General features: G+C 42.8%; 1 protein-coding gene across 2 annotated transcripts in view; it reads left to right on the top strand.

Annotated features, from left to right (window-relative positions):
• Window positions 1-6,271: 6,271 nt before the first annotated feature.
• mib2 (MIB E3 ubiquitin protein ligase 2) overlaps window positions 6,272-17,326 on the top strand; it is a 52,491-nt gene continuing 41,436 nt past the window's right edge. The window contains exons 1-2 of one of the 2 annotated variants that reach the window (XM_030785674.1): window positions 6,272-6,423; window positions 15,495-15,839. In XM_030785674.1, coding sequence (XP_030641534.1) covers window positions 6,393-6,423; window positions 15,495-15,839 — 376 coding nt within the window. In that variant the 5' untranslated portion in view covers window positions 6,272-6,392. Of the gene's footprint in view, window positions 6,424-12,355; window positions 12,616-15,494; window positions 15,840-17,326 lie in introns of those variants that run through there. The other variant, XM_030785675.1, reaches the window with a different exon arrangement.

Raw genomic sequence — 17,326 nt, forward strand, 5'->3', positions numbered from 1 at the left:
ATTCGCAAACATTTGCAAAACGTGTTACTGTAAATGGGTTTATAAATGTGAATACCAAAATATACTAACAATATGCTGAGTTCTTTGTTTACAGTTAAAATCAAGTGAACAAGATTTATTGTTGTACTGAAGTATTCTGGAACCATAGAATTTCTTGATACCGAAAAGCAGCATAGCTTGACGATACCTCTTCATTAAGGCCATTGAGAATAAGATCTTGACGACAGTGGGGAGCCGATGTAAGGAATTCGCGCATGTGCATTCCTTTACGTTTCATTGGAAGACAATTCACCCGTAGTCACCACTAAGCGAGCACGCCAGTGCAGCAAAATACACTTTTGACAGTGAGCTCTTTATTTACCGAAAACAAGGACTGTAAAGGTGACTTTTATTAATTAGTTATCCTCAGCAACACTGCACCTTGGGGAGAGAAAAACACAAGTGACGCACAGCGTGGGAGTGTCAGCCCAGTATCCACTCACTTGGACAGCTAGCATTCAGCTAACCAGCCTTATATTTTTACTTCCGTCTCAAAACGCTGTCACTGAAGAGATGTCGCGTTGATGGTTGATCACCGGTATGGAATTTGTGTAAAACCCAAACTGAAGACCCCTTGTGGAAGGTTAGTGAAGCCCAACAAATGTTATCATCGCATCCGTTTGATATCGAAGACGCCGTGTCGTGTTAACCTACACTAGTAGATAGGACTTGTGACACATGCCCGTTCAACGCGGTTCTGTTATGGCCATCGCTTGTGTTAATCTAAAGCTAAACCTATAAGCAAATTAATCGTTGGCCCGGTGAAGTTTTCTTGGATGCATTAATGCTGTCTACAGGTAAGCATACAATTGATAATGCTCTCACACTGACGTTTTGTATTTTGCACTGAGAAATTGACCGTGTCTTGGGCGATGTCTTATCCCCCATAGAATCCACTGATTACAATGGCCAGACCACTGTCGCAGATCACCAGTTGTTTACTCCAGGATCAGACATGCGACAGAAAGGTGCAAAAAAAAAAGGGGGGTGGGGGGAGTGCTTGCAAAAATAAACGTCATTCGCGGAATTCATAAAATGACATTAGCGTCTGCAAGATTAGATATTCCTATTTTGGTCAAAGAAGTGGGGAACCACAAAGAGCTATTGTAGGCTATGTGTTGTGCTCTCTCGAACAGTAACATAGGTATGCACTGGACGTATAAGTATTCCACGGGGTCTAAAGTTGCCCCCTACCACCCTTTTAAACTCCGATGTTCTTGCATGCTTCGTATTGTTGAAAGTGTGGTGTGAAAATAGACCGTTGCTTTAGAGAAAGATCTTACTTATTTTGGTCCCAGGTATAATTCAGTTCTGTGTGAGATGGGTTTAACTTGGAAATGTGCTCTCCGATAAACAGAATTAATTAAATAGCGGAAAGTGAAGCTACCTATAACAGACACTTATTCTTTTCCCACTAGAAATGACAATACCTGGTATGACAGCTTACTAAAGAATCAAATGCATGATCTTGGAACTGAAGTTTCTGGTGATTTATCTCTCCAGGATATCATTTATTTAGACTGCGCCTATTCAGATGCCGGTACCTGTTTCATTCTTAAGCGCAACGCAAGTTACTAAGTGCTTACCGATCCACTACATGTTTTTCTCAGCTACTGTAGTCATGCCAGTTTTGTTTTCGATATTAACCTTGCCTTTCTTATTTACAGCACTGTTCGTTTTTGAAATGCTTTGAGATTACACGTCACTAACCCTTCATATGTGTGTGCGTAGTGACCACAGAAACGTAGTGGAAAGGGGATTTCAGAGAATTTTTATATGGGGAAGAACACGTTTGGTTAAGGCAAGATGGAAACGCTTATTGAAGTGGAAAATGAGTAATTACGTATGTAAACGTTTGTATTGGTAATTAGAGAGGAAGACACACAATTCCACAAAAGTCACAAATGTATACATGGCAGAATAAGGTTAACTCAAACTAACCAATTCAATCATGCAGTTGCCTTGATAACATGGGGTTTTGCCTAACGAGAACAACTACCCTGTGCTTTCCTTGAAATGTTTCAGGTATCGACCTCTGACCACAGTGATTTGACCCGAGTTTGATTTGTCTGTGATAGGTCACTCAGTTCTTCTTTCAGTTGAACTCATCACTAGTGTGTAATACACTGTTACTTGTGGTCAGTTGTAATAGGAGCATCATTCTAGTGAAACGTCGTGACGTGTAAAGGTCTTCACTTGTGTGAGGTTATGTCATACAGTTTGCAGTAAGACAACCAAAAGGGACTATTTCAAAAGACTATGTTTCACTATTATCACGTGTGGATTTAAGAGGTTCCGTCAACAGCTGAATATCAGATAAATGTACATTCAGGTTATTATGGTTTGAAACAATCAACCAAATGGGCTGTGCCCCACTCATATGTTGTCCTAGTATCAGTTAGTCAGCAGTTAACGCTTTGAAATATCTGTGAAGATATGCGTGGCTAGATGCATGAACGCAAGAAGGTCTATGGTCACTGAGTCAGACAGAACATATGACAGGACGTGTAAATGTGTGGTTAAATACACGTTGCTGTAATGTTGGGCAATGCTGGACTGAGTCACTTAAATGAACCTTAAACAAAACTTAACGTCTTCATAACAAGCGTCACAATTCATTACACCCGGACGCTCCGGAAGCAAGGATTGTCACGCGGGGCCAGGCGAATTTGTGTGAGTGTTTGAGTTATGGGAACAGCCTACATCTTATCTCCTTTTAGAGTTTCTTAAAAAGCCTCTTGTCACTTCTCCATTTCACAGAGTCTACAGATGACATGTTTCACACTCTCTATAGATACATTTTTGTAGTGAAAACACTCATTAGATTAGTTTATCTACATACAAGGTATTAAACAATATCTTTTTTAGTGGATGTTCGATCACTGCCCAGTTATGATAGTAAACTCGATTCGGTTCATTCAGTTTTCTACAGTTTTATTTGAATGGAGCATTTTTTGAGACATTGTCACAGAGCACTTAAATAAGAACCTGACTGTACATGAGATTCTTCTGAAAAACATTCTGATTTGACTGACCTGACCTGTGGTGTGTTTGGTTGAATAGATCTGGCATTGTATTTGATAACATTGTCACTGTTCTGTCTGGGCACAGATCATTGCTCAGCCACAGTGCAAATACCACTGTCTCTCTATGGATCCCAACAGCTCTGTGAATGTGTGTGTGCATGTGCGTGTGTGTGTGCATGTGTGTGTGAGTGGCATGCAGTCTCTGTCCATGCCTCTCACAGCTGCACCTAGATGTACTTGCACCTAGACTGTGAACACTCTCTCTCTCTCATTCAATCACACACACACACACACACACTCTCTCTCTCTCTCTCGCCCCATCTCCCCTCCCTTTATTTACGGAACTCTCAGTCTCAGAGTGAAGATTGGAATGATGGCAGGTGGTAGGCACCACCTCCTCCCCAAAACCCCTCCCCTCCTTTTCAGCCCAAAAGCACATACTTTATCAGATTCCCCTTCTGCCTCTTCTTGATCACATACCCATCCCCCAGCCTGCAACCCTGTCTGTTTGGCATAACAGAGATCTTCTCAGCTGAGCCTCACTCTCTCTCTCTCTCTCTCTGTATGTGTGTGTATATATATATCTCTCTGTATGTGTGTGTATATATATATGCATGCTTCTGTGTCTCATTACCTCTCCCACACATATAGGTAAGATGTTCCTGAATGTGATGCAAAGAGGGAGGGAGTGTGTGAGTGTGTGTGTGTATCATCAGGGTTTTACAGCACCGGAAATAACAGCAGCAGTGAGTGTAGGAGCTGTCAGCGAATATGTGTGTGTGTGTGTGTGCGAGCGGCCAGAAAACTCTGTGGACACCCCCTCGTTCCCTCCCCTGGCTAAGCCATGCTGATACTGCACACACAGGGCTCCCGACTGGCCCGCCCATACCTTTGCTTTTATTCTCTCATTGGCTTAGTTGATGTTGTCCATGGCAACGGACACACCGCCCTGCCCCGTGCCTCTCCTCCTCGCTGTGTCCCCATAAACCACAAACCCCGACGAAGATGGCTGAGTGATAGCTATCTCTCCCCAGTCTTTTTTCTTTGCTTTTCTTTTCTTTTCTTTTCTTTCACGAAGAGATCTCTATGCAGACTTAGGAAACGGGGTGTATGACAAGGTGTCTGGCCGTGCAGCTATTTTCTCTCCTCGTGGCACAACAACTGCGTGAAAGAGAAAGAGATTCCTCCGTTGCTGTGTTTGTGCTGTGCACACACACATACACCAACAGGTAAACTAGTCAAGCGTGGCTCTAGTGTCTGGCCACGTGTGCTGTGGATAACTGAATTGTGAAGGATTTAGTAAAACAGCGTGATGCTCTTGGGAGAGCAAAAAAAATCAACAGTAATGTTTTTTCAGGGCTATTCTCTGTCTTTGTCGAAAGCTCTGTAATTGTGCTCTGTTGTAAATGAATAGGTAAAAGACTTTTTCTTTTTAATGTTCAGGATACTTATTTGGTAAGAGAGGCCAGCTCGTAAAGATGGAAAATATTGAAAGTCAATGAAATCTTGCATAGGAAACCATACAGGACACATCTAGTGTACGTTTTGCACGTGTAATTTATATACACGTGCAGTGCCACAATCTTATAGTACAAGCCGTGGTGTTATAGCTTCCTGTGTCACTCTAATGTTTGTATAGATTGTGAATACAGCTAAGTTTTGACAGCAGTGTTCAAAGCAAAGTCTTTAGACTCATATACTCTGAAGTCAGAACCAGAGGCAGTGATTATTCACCGAGTTTTTGGTAAAGATCGTGACGCTGGTGGAGTAGACAGAGGGTATGTTTAGTTAGGTGAGCACAGGCAATGCAGCGGGGGGTGGGGGGTGGGGGGGCTGAGGTTGTGGAGCAGGGGCGGGGCAGATCATTTACGTATTGTTATGATGTATCCCATTATGAATTTGATGAGAAGATAAGTAGGAATTATCCCTGAATGAGATAATGTGTGTGTGTGAGTGTGTGTGTGAGTGTGCGCGTGTGTGCACGTGTGTGTGTGCGTGTGTGTGCGCACGTGTGTGTATGTGTGTGTGTGTGTGAGACTCTTATACGTGGTATACGTTGTAACCTGACCCACAGGCAAAATCATGGTATCATTTTACTTATTAATTAGCATTCGGTTTGTAGAGACATTTGATGCAGCTTTGCATTATTTCCAGATGCTGTGTCATTCAGTAATTTTCAGTCTTTTTGACTTTTGTCTCCATGGCATCGCTAAAGTGCATCCGTCAGAGGGAACAGCCTGATGTGTTTCATGAGTCAAACGGTGTGACCGTATCTGGAAGACGCCTGTAGCTCTGTCAGCAGTGTTCTCTTTTGTCTCATTTTCACATTCTGTGGTCTCCAGATATCAGCAGAGAGCGAAGATGTGAAACGTGTCAACAAAGAAACTTGATAAGAAAGAAACGTGTGATTTTGCGTGAAACATATCCGACTTAATAATGCATTTTTTTATATGACGTAGGCCTTTATATTTTGAATGGCTTATTCTGTTAATGATTTTTTTATTTGTTCAAGACCAACATTTCTGTTGAAAGAGATTGTTTGAGTATAATTTTGTAAAATGTAAAGTAACTCAACAGTTTATGGACAGCCATGAAGAGTCAGAGCCAAAGCTGTTATAGTACGTTTATTACGCTGTTACACCCCTCCTCTTTATAACTTCTAACCTGGATACACGCAGAGGAGCTATCTGGAAAATAAAACTGAGTTCAGTGAAGAGGAGAGACAAAGCGTGGAATGACAATTTTGTAACAACCCACATTCTGTGACCTCTGATTTGAATGGCTTATCTGGGTTTGAGTCAACGTTGGTCTGGGGAATCTTTGAAAGCCTCGTCATTTTTGGAGGTCATTGGTCATTCTGGTCTGTTTTGACGTTATCTGTTTCTCTTATGCAATACCAAGCCACTGAAGCATTATAATGCCTGCTGAGTTCTTCTCACATTTTCTTTTTCTCTTCCTCTCTTCCTTTTTTATCAACCCATTATCCCCCATGATCATTCTTTTATAAAATGACATTTATTTCCCCTTTATAGATTTTGTTCATCTCCTCATTGTTTTTGTTTTTTTTTTAAACTATCACAGTATATTTTCTTCTCAAATTTTTGTCAGAAGAAAAAAAAATTCTTTGAAGTCCCAGAGTGCAAAGTTCAGTCAAAGGCAAACAGAGCCGGATGGCTGAAACAGGTTAGCTGTGGTGGAAACCTCACCGAGCTAGCAGCCTGCTTCCGAACGAGAAGAGAGAGACCAAAAACAGGCCAAAAAAAAAAAAAAAACTAAACGAAGGAAAGTCAAACGGTTAGAGTATGTCTCAGATGTGAAGTCCTGAAGATGATGAGAAGTGGTTTGAAGCTCATGGGTTGTAAGTACATTCAATCGACTCAGTTTTCTTTGAATTACAGAAACCTACTCAATCTCAGTTCAGTTTTACCTACACATTAAATCATGAGCGAACCATAGAGAAAGCTGAGTTTCCGTGAAACCTTCTGCCAACGCTCATAAGAACTACCCACAAGCATAGTCTATAGCAAACTCTTGTCTTTAATGTTAAGTTTAAAAAAAGAAAGTTATATTATAATTTTAATACCAAGCAAAAATGATGATAGCTGACATTTGACAGTGTCGTGTAGAACACTATATCCACAGAACGGGTCACTTTTGTCACTCTGGTGGCCTTCAGCAGGGCAGGCTGTTTTACAGGCATGTAGTGTAGTGTAGTGTCGAAATTTGTTACAAGTGCTAAGTGTCTGAAGCATTGTTTGTAGTCACACATTGGTAAAATAGCCTGTGTTAAACTTTGACTGATGAACTTGTTTGACTTTGTTTATATTGTGGTTTCTGTGAACAGAGGTTACTTTGTGGTTTGCAGTCTGTACATGAAAGCGTTTTATGTTGGCTAGGTATTTAATAATGACTATTGGTATTTGATAAAGATATTTGCTTACAGAGAGGAGGGAAGGAGTGCTTTTTGGAGAAGAATAGAGTCAGTCCAGTGTTGCAGAACGTGCTGGATGGTTGATGTAATCCTGCCCTGTGTGTTGTTTATACGGGATCAGTATTGATTTTTTTTCCCTTCCTTCCTTCCCTTGCTCTCTCTCTCTCCCCCACTCTCTCTCTCTCTCTCTCTCTCTCTCTCTCTCTCTCTCTCTCTCTCTCTCTCTCTTGCGCGCTCAGCTCTGGGTCACCATATGTGTCTGACAAAAGCCAGTTCTAGAAAGTTCTTTTCCAATTTGGAGAAAAGTGCAAATGGAGCCAGTGTTTTTTTGAACCCGAGAACAGACCTGATACTGGAGTTTAAACGCTCTTCAGCCCTGGTTTCTACAGCTGGGTATCCTGATGTTAAATTTGGTCATCTCAGAATTCTTTTCTCCCTCCTCTTTCCTTTCCACACATTGGTGGTCTCTAGGTCGGCACAGTCACTGGACATACTAGTTGAGGTGTTAGCAGTGTGGGAAAGTTGAGACAATAAACTTTAGATTATAATTGATTACTGAGAAGGAAAGTTCTCTTTTTTTTTGCTGTCCATTCTGTCCATTAGCTAAATGAGACATCTGATCCTTTTAGCACAGGGAAATTAAACACTGGGAATTCTCCATGTGGTCACTTCCTCAGCGATGTTGTCTTTTCCTAGGAAGCATCTGCTTATAAGCCATGTAATGCACTGACAGGGGTGGCGGAGGGCTTGGGGGGCTTGTTTCTAGAACAATCTAACCCCCTCTCCATCCATTTCCTTTCCTCAGGGCTGATAGTGTTAGCTGTGGACTGGACTGGCTGGACCCGGTCTGCATGTCGCTGGTGTGGGCATGCTGTGGGGAATAATGAGGTGGTGGAAGAGGAAGAGGAAGGGGAAGGGGAAGGGTGCAGTTCCTGTTTCGGAGGGCTGCTCCATTTTGGCTCGTCACGGTTGCATTTGTCAGCAGTCATTATGACTTAACCCTGTTGGGAAACAGTCATTAGAGCTCCCGGATTGCACCAGTGAACACAATGTAACCTAAACCACTCAGTGTCCAATTCTGTCCGTCATAGCATGACAGTAATCTATGTGTAGTTTAAGAGAGTATTATAATTCAGCCTCGAATATTCCGTTCTAAAATTAGACCGTGGATTCCTCCAGACAGGACTGAACGGTGTGTCTTGTTTAAAGTGTAGTGGAAAGTGACGTTGGCCAGCCTCCCCAGTGTAGACTGGGAGCCGTGACGAGGTCGGCCATCTGTTCTCTCCAAGCCTCTTATCCCTCCCCCTGTCTAAGGCCTCGCAGATAAATTGGCACAGACGTGCCTCAACAGGTGGCACGCTCGACCGCGTGTGCCGCACGGGCACCAGGAAAAACAGGCACCTCTGCAACGGTTAGCGTGTTCCTGTGTAACACAAAGAAATTGGGTGCACTGGATTTGACTTAAATAGGGTTCAGTGGACTTGACTCAGTCTGGGTTTAGTAGATTTGACTCAGATAGTTAGGTTTCAGTGAGTTTGACTTTAATAGTTTGGTTTCAGTGAGTTTGACTTTAATAGTTTGGTTTCAGTGACTTTTACTTTAATAGTTTGGTTTCAGTGAGTTTGACTTTAATAGTTTGGTTTCAGTGAGTTTGACTTTAATAGTTTGGTTTCAAAGAATTTTTAGTTCGGTGGATTTGACTCAAAGAATTTGACTCCCTTGGATTTGACTCGTGTTGTAGATGGCAATAAACATTTTGATAGAGAACAGATTGAGGAAAATGGTGTTGACTTACGGGTAGGATGATTCTAAGGGGCAGCTGTGCAAGCCAACTAACTCTTGTCTTGCAAGGAACCTTCCCAGAAATTGTAAATGTGTTATGAAGACACTGTCTGTAGACGACAGAGTTATGGTAAAGCTGCAGTAATGTGTTTGGAGCCGTTTGCTGCTGTAGGCAGACTGATATTAACTTACTCAGCATATACTTCCACTGGTCTGCAGTTTTCCCCCAAGCAAGGGTGGGAACCTATTGATATTAGAGCTTCAAGAATAGGCTAACACACAAACCAGTGACAGCTAATACAGAGATGAATTAAAAAAAAAAAAAAGTGGTCCAGTCTTAGACGCACATCCTTAATACAGGAAGTGATATATTACTGTAATGAAGTGTGTTAATGATGAGAGTTATGTGTGTTTGTTTTCAGTATGGACCTAGCCAAGTTTCCCTGTAGTTGTCAGTAAGTGGTGGCATACAGTGCATGTGAAATGAAAATAAGCAGCATGAGGGAGAGAGACACACACACACACACACACACACACACACAGGGGACTGGTATGTGATGTGTCAGTGGTTAGCTAATGGTATCTAAGGAAAAGGTTGTGAAAATGTCTAATGCAGCAGAAAAGGCACATGCAGACCAGGCCTCAGTAACTGACAGTGTTTTTGCTCCATTCCAGCCGCCACTTCTGCTCACACGCCTCAGCACACACCCTGCTCATTGATCATTCTCTGTGTGTGTGTGTGTGTGTGTGTGTGTGTGTCTGTGTGTGTGTGTGTGGTTCCTGTCTTTCTCATCCTGGTCCGCTTGTATTTTGGTGTCAGAATAGCATCAGATATTTATCAGTATTTGTAGTCTAAATCAGATTCTGATCTGTTTACACGTACAGTAAGGGAGTAATCTGGTTTAAAGCTAATGTGATTTAATCTAATGAAGGTAATGTGAATGGCTCCTGTGTCTTCTGCACGCCATATAAACCCCACTCTCACAGCTTTGCTCAGTGGTCACTTTGCTTGTTTGCTTTCTGGTTGTACGCTGCATTAAGAGGCAATTACACAATGTGTCCCAGTATCTCATTTGCATATCATAAATATATTGATAGAACAGTCGTTGGGTGGGTACATGGTGCTTTGGTTGCATCGAGTGCCTGTGTGTGTATTAGTGCGTGTGTGAGTGAATCAGTGAGAGTGTGTGAGCGTCTGTGTGTGTGTGTGTGTGTGTGTATCTGTTTTTGTGTCAGTGTGTGCTGCTGTGCGCATATGTGTGTATTAGGGCTGCACAATTAATCGAATTAAAATTGAAAGCGCGATAGGTCTGCTTGCGATTGAATTAAATATATTTATAATATAAAGTGACAACGGAAAATACTCGTATCTGACTGGCTGGCAAGTATCAAGCTCGTATATCTGTAACCTACATATCAGTCATAAATCCGGTCAAAAGTTTAATCACCATTTTAAGTCAGTGAACCCCACTTCGTATGGGGTTCTTTGCCTCCCACCTGTTCATTAGTTTTCTGGACACCCCGCTGGGTATTACCCTGTACCTCAACTTGGAGCTTTATGGTGAATTTATGTATGAAAGCAAAAAAAGGCAGACGAAAGCCGACCTGAACTAAAACAAACAAACGTTCTGTGAGAAATCCTTTTTTGAAAGGTTCTAAACAATTTGTGCCCTTTTGTCATTGAGTAGTTAAATTATCCTAAAGTTTTTATTGAGTTGACGTAATTATTTCAAAACATCCCTTTACAGTGTAGCTCTATGCCTTTATCAGACTTTGTTCTTGAAAACTAAGCAAAAATATGTATGTTTGTGTATGTTTGACTGTGTATGTGTCTGTATGTATTTCTGATTGCGTGTGTGCTAACTTAGATGTTTGTCATATCGCTGTTCAAATCACAATCGCAAAATATTTCCGTCTAACTGCGATATCATTTTTTTTTTTTTTTTTTTTTTACCAGATCGTGCAATGTGTTTGTGTATGTGTGTGTGTGTCTATTAGAGAGAGAGAGAAAGGGCAGTTGTTTTGGCACACAGGACACTCTCTTATCTAACTGGAATAATCTTTATATTTAAATCATTTTAGAATATTTATCAGTCATATTGCTAATGAGAACAGAAAGTGTAATGTCCTGTTGACAGATGAATCATATTATATGATATGCCATGGATGTCTGTCATTCTTGTGCACCTCATTTGTGTGTTCTCTGCGTGTGTGTGTGTGTGTGAGAGAGAGATAGTGTGTGTATTTGTGTGTATGTGAGGGTGTTGGTGTATGTTTGTGTGTGTGATAATGTGAATGGGTGTGGTGGTGGGTGAGAAAGAGTGTATATGTTTGTATGTGTGTGTGTGTGTGTGTGTGTGTATGTGTGTGTGTGTATGTGTGTGTGTGTGTGTGTGTGTGTGTGTGTGTGTGTAAAGGGGTGTTAGGGGTATCTTTAACCTTGCCATAAACGTCCCATCACAGTCTGTTGAGTGAGCTGCCTACAGTTCCTCTCTTCATCACACAACGACCTTCACACTCCTCACACTGCAGTCTGCATGTGTAGCAGTTTACTTTAGGGCTGAGCTTACCTCTGCATCCAGTCAGGCGTTACCTCATTATCATGTCCCATCAAGGGTAGGCTCACTACTGTATCCAGTCATGGATGGACTTGGTACCATATCCAATCAGGGGTTGGCTTTTCCCCTGCCCAGTCAGAGAGGAGTGTTTACTGGCCTGTTAGCATCTCAGTGGTTACAGAACTCTGCTGTATTCCACAGGCAGCTGTAAAGAGTATGGTTTCTAAATCTCCGTCTGGGTCTATTTATAGTAACAGAAAAAGATGATCGAACTGGAGGGAAAGGGGGAATTCTGGGGACCCTGTCTGTACCTACAGCTGTAGAGCTCTGTTAACATGCAATAAAAACATTAAAAAAGCTGTTTGCCTGCATCTGCTCTTTAAGAGCAGTGGAGAAGTCATTAACTTAGCACAGACCTCCTCTCAGTTTAGGCCTCAGCCCAGCTCTGCCGTGGCACACACACACACACACACACACACACACACACACACACACACACACACACAGAGGCTCGCTCTCTCATTGCATAACTTTTTCTACCCCTGTCATTTAGGCAGTTTCACCACTGGGCAGCCCAGTCGTGCAGTGTTTTGAGTTTTGTGTCATTTTGTGTTCAGTTTTGTGCCATGACTTCTAATAGTTAGAGGAATGATATTCCTAATAACCATCAGTACTACTTTACATGTGAGTAATCCTGATGTATGTGTCATAAAGCGCTGTCTTTTTGATTCTGATTTTTGTCTGTCTGTTATGTTAATGGAACATCTCTCATTAACTGTGATACCTGTCAGAAGCAACTTATCTAATGTGGTACCAATTTTAGCTACAGCAAACTCAGATAGTCCTCTTGTCCTCACTGAACAGTGCAGCTGAGTGTATGTCTGGTTGTGTGTGTGTGTGTATGTATTTCTGATTGTGTGTGTATGTGTGTGATTGTGTGTGTGTGTGTGTGTGTAAGTTTGATTGTATGTGTGTCTGTATGTATTTCTGATTGTGTGTGTGTGTGTGTGTGTGTGTGTGTGTGATGTTTGAGTTAAGGTGAGAGGTGCCGTGTTGAGGCGAGATTCCGCAGGCTGTTTTTGGCAGAGAGAGAGAGATGCTGGTTCACTCAGCCCACAACCTTGCTGAATCACAATGCCTGAGAGCTCTTGGCACCAGCTGTACATTTCTCCTCTCCAAAATGCAGAGAAACGCAGTGCCATCCGCCTCCAGTGTGTAGCCTAAACTTCCGGCACTTTCTACCACGGTAAACCTCGGATCGCCCTCTGTAAACCACAGAGTGAGTCGGCAGTGTTGCTCAACATTACAAAACTTATCATAATTGTTACATTCATACAGCATAGACCATTTCAGTTCTGTCTCTTTATTTATTTTTTTGAATGTCATTTTGAATCTCGCCTCATGGGTTGACACACTTGCAGATGATCATGCCTGTGAGCACTGTAATCTCTGAGCTATGCAACTACGCCAAAATCTTGACATCTTATGTGGAGTTTTCCCGTGTAGTATCTTTTTTGGATGTGTGTGTGTGTGTGTGTGTGTAAACAGCAGCAGAGAAGTGTAGTATGCACACTGAGATGTGAGAGTGTGGAGTAGTCCTGGATGCTGAATGCTGTCGTTTATTGAAATGAGACAGGCGAAGGAGTAGAGTGATTTGTATGAGGGCTGTTCAGTCCACTATAGGCCCAGATAGATTGCCTTTCTCTTGGCTCGTACCGCGTGGACAGGCATTGTGGTTGTCATGGTTTTGTGACTGATTGACAGGAGAGGTTCTGAAATCGCTGCAGTCAGGGAAAATTGCAGCAGGGAGGCTGGTAAGCAGGCATCTGTGTTGACTTGCTCCAGGCAAATCAGGGGCTCGCCGAGCATTGAGTTTCAGGTTTTTCTGCATTTAGTTCATATCGGTTTGATTAGCAGTATGCCCACTGGCCTCTGCAGAGCTCTGGGAAAACATTCTGTCCTGCTTGAGAAACTGCTGTCTCCCATGGATCGTTAAGAAAAGAGTCAGAGGGGACACTGGGTAATGTAGTCAATCAGGCTGACCTGACATTGCCACTGCAGTAACAAAGCCATGCCGATTTTCCGATGGTTTATTCATTTATTTTGATGTAACTGTACTCGAGCCAAAGTGGTTGTGTTGTAGTTTTGATTTTGAACAAGGGCTGTGTAACCAGGCCATTTTGGCAGCTTTGTAGTGTTTATGTGAATAGGAATCAGGCGTTTGGGATTATGTCTAGCGGACTCTGGTGTCTTTGTGCCTTATCTTTGGGCTGAATGTCAAATGGCATCCTGGGGTTATTAATCCATGGAAAAGAGGCTAAACTGTAATTCCAAACACTACAAATAAAAGTGTTGTTGTCCCATACTGGCCTTGTCGCCTAATACCTCACCTCACTCCCTTTTAGAGTTTTACCAGATTAACAATTTAACTTGACAAAACACCTAATCTGGACCAGCAAAACAGGCAGACAGACAATCCAGGCAATTTAGCAATTCGGTTTTACCTTGTAATTCGGTTTTAATCTTGTAATTGTGTTAATCAAAATGAGAAGAATATTGAATCAAAGCCCTGATGAAATGAATCCAGTGGATTAACTGGTCTTATGTCTCCATGGCGATAGAAAAAAAAAAAACAAGACTAGGATGCATTTAAAAAACACTGAGCCTGTTTTGAGTGGTGACAGACCACACAGTGTGTGTGTACCCTAAAATGCTCACAGTGTCAAATAAAAACACACACACACAGACACACACACACACACAGACAAGCAGACAGTCACATTAAGCAGGCAGTGGGAGATAGCTGGCAGGATGTAGTGGCATGTTCTCTGAGTTTGGGAAGCTGTGAGTGTAAAAGAGTCTGGCTGTCGACAATGAGGAGGACAATCACAGAGGGACCAGAATGAGTCCACTCTATCCATCGTCATTAGCATCGACTGAGCCGGGCTTAGACGCTGCCAAATCATTCTCTCTCTCTGTCTCTGCTTCTCTCTCTCATACACACTCACAGACACTCACTCTCACACACACCCATACACACACACCCACACCCACGTGCACACACACACACACCACGTGCACACACACACACACACACACACACACACAAACAGGTTTTTATCAGGGAGGCTCATCACGCAGGGCTTGTTAGCTCAGTCCGGGCAGCTCTGACGGGAAATTTCACCAGAGGGAAAAAATGATAAAAATGAGAGTTAGCTTTGTTTAAACTCCCAGGCATTTCTGTCCACACCAAGTTCAGTCAGCAACAAACAGAGACAGAGAAAGACAGAAAGAGAGGGAGGGAGAGAGACTGGCAGTGAATAGTATATACTCATGCCATCTGACCGGCTGGTTACCATTGAACCCCACAATACTCCTCTTTTTTTCCCTTGCTCTCTGACTCATCCTCACAGAAACGCTACTTTAGTGCTTGGGTGGAAGTGGTGGACTGGGTTTAAAGAGAGGCACCAACAGAGCTGCTGTCATAGAGCATGAAGAATGGGTATACATCAGAACAGCTAAAGCGTAATGGCTTTGAGTGTGTGTGAACATACCACCATCTTGCCTGTGACTGAATTTGAACCAGTATTAGAAATCTGTATGTCAGTCAGGGTCACTGGACCATGGAGCACTCCCCTCAGTCACGTTAGGTATTTTATTTATTTATTTGTTGCTCCTTTTTGCGTTGCTTAGCAGCAAAGATTTGATATAGCGTGGGAAGAAGAAATAGCCTTTGTAGGTTGGCCGTTCATGCACTTGCTTCTGAGGAAGTTGTAGTCTGACATCTGCGATGTTGTGATGTATTGAATAGAACCGTCGTTCAGCAGTGCTATGAGGCCCTGTCACCCTGTTGGGTGAGAAGAAAGCAGCATCTCCTGCTCTGTCCTCTTTTTGTGGGACATTTATGATTATTTGGTCTTATTTAAAGACTCTAGGTGATGGACTGACCATAAAGTTCACTGTGGCTTGTAGTTAAAGCATGCTGGTGAGGAGTTCCTTTGACCTCAAACACTTGACAGTAGCTCTTGACTTACCCAATGCAGTCTGCTCTAAACCACGCATTGATTCTGTCACAAACATTTAGGCAACGTACAAAGGAAGTAATGGGAACTTATTTCTCTCTCCTTTTTTTATCTCCCACTCGCTGCTTCTCTCCAGTCACCCCTGATCTTTCTCCGGAGACCCCGCTGCACGGCACGCTCTCCGGGTCCCGGCCCAGAGTGCCCCATCCGCGGTCCCGCAAGCGCAGCGACGCCGGGCGGAGCCCACCGTGTGGCAGGATGGAGGTGGGCATGCGTGTGGTGCGCGGCGTTGACTGGAAATGGGGTAACCAGGACGATGGAGAGGGTCACGTCGGAACGGTGGTTGAGATCGGACGGCAGGGAAGCACAACGACGCCTGACAAAACCGTCGTGGTTCAGTGGGACAGCGGAACACGCACCAACTACCGCACCGGCTACCAGGGCTGCTATGACCTCCTGCTGTACGACAACGCTCAGATTGGTGAGAAAAACTCAATCAGTTGGCAAATCCAGACCATAGCATCGTTAATATAAGGTGCCTGATACTCAGCGATAAATCTCATAGCAGCCAGACGGACTAATGATTAAGCCCTCAAATTTATCACCGGTCCGCACAGGTGTATGAATCTCAGTAAGTTTTAACGGGGATCTCTGGCATACTGCCCTGTGTCTAAAAGGAGTGGGAAAAAGATGTTATAATTACTCGGAAGGCGTCTTAAAATCTAATGCTTTACATCGATACGTAGATTGGTATTATTAGTTCATTAATAAATTCGTTAATTGCCTAATCAGCACAGTTAGTACTGTAAGTGTGATGTAGTTCTGTTAGTGTCATGTTTATCACCGTGGTAACGCGGATTTTACAGGGACTGATGGAGACTGGACTATGTATGGGGAATTATCTTTGCTATTTTAGCAGAAATGAATATTGCTGTTTTATGAGAGTAATCTTTTGTGCAAGAAGGACACATTCTTATAAACGTGGTGTCTTTTTTCACTGAGGGGAAATAAAAGCTAACAAAAAAAAAGATTATCTCCGTTTGTTATTATCAGAAATATCCTGTAAAATGTGAACGACCCTGGTTAGATTCTGACATTATTTAGCATTGAATCTTAGAAGTTCGTTGTTAAGACCTGGACCTGCCTGTCTGTCTGATCACGTTTCTATGGTGACAGGTTGCTTGCTCCCCCCAGTGGAGTTGCATTGTAGTGTGTGTGTGTGAGAGTGTGTGTAGCACGCCGACAGGCATAAGATGTATGGTCCGTTGGCTAGGAATCAGCAGTGTGACTCCGGGCTTTTGCCCGCGGATGGTGCTTTGATTCTGTGCCGTTAATGGAGGAGAGATGTGTGTTTAGCCAGTGAACACGCATGATGTGTTAACACGTTTCCTTTGTTCTGCAAACCAAATGTATCTGAGGCAACAACAGTAATTTAGAATGCGTTAGAAGTCTTTTATTATGAAACTGCCAATATCAATATATTCACGTCGTAGCTTTGAGCTACTATATTTTGTCCTTCATTCTCTGTTCATGTATTCTGGACACTAGCTTAATGTGCGTTTCAACATAGCAATCAGGCCTTCTCTCTCCCGTGGTCCGCTGCTGTGGAATTACGTGTTTAACGTATCAGATTTTTACGACTATTTTTCTGTCGTTCTCTGGTATGTACCACTTAATAGGAGGAAGAACGAGGTCGTGTACACCCATCTAAAAAATAAAGCTAAATGCCAAATCGAGATGCGTTTTCCGCACGCCATTAAGGCTAGCGTTTTTCTGCCTCAGATGGCATGCTTTAGCTAAATGGAGCAAAAGAGTGAGAGAAATGGAGAAATGGGGGTGTTAGAGACCGAGACGTTCCCCTAAAGGCTTCTAACTAATGTTTGTGGAATTCTCATTATTTTTCTCCACTTAAATAAATATGAGCGAGTCATTACAGCCGCGGCCGTTTGCCATCGTTTTGCCAGTGTT

This window comes from Chanos chanos, chromosome 9 (genome assembly GCF_902362185.1).
Source record: "Chanos chanos chromosome 9, fChaCha1.1, whole genome shotgun sequence".
Classification (NCBI taxonomy): domain Eukaryota; kingdom Metazoa; phylum Chordata; class Actinopteri; order Gonorynchiformes; family Chanidae; genus Chanos; species Chanos chanos.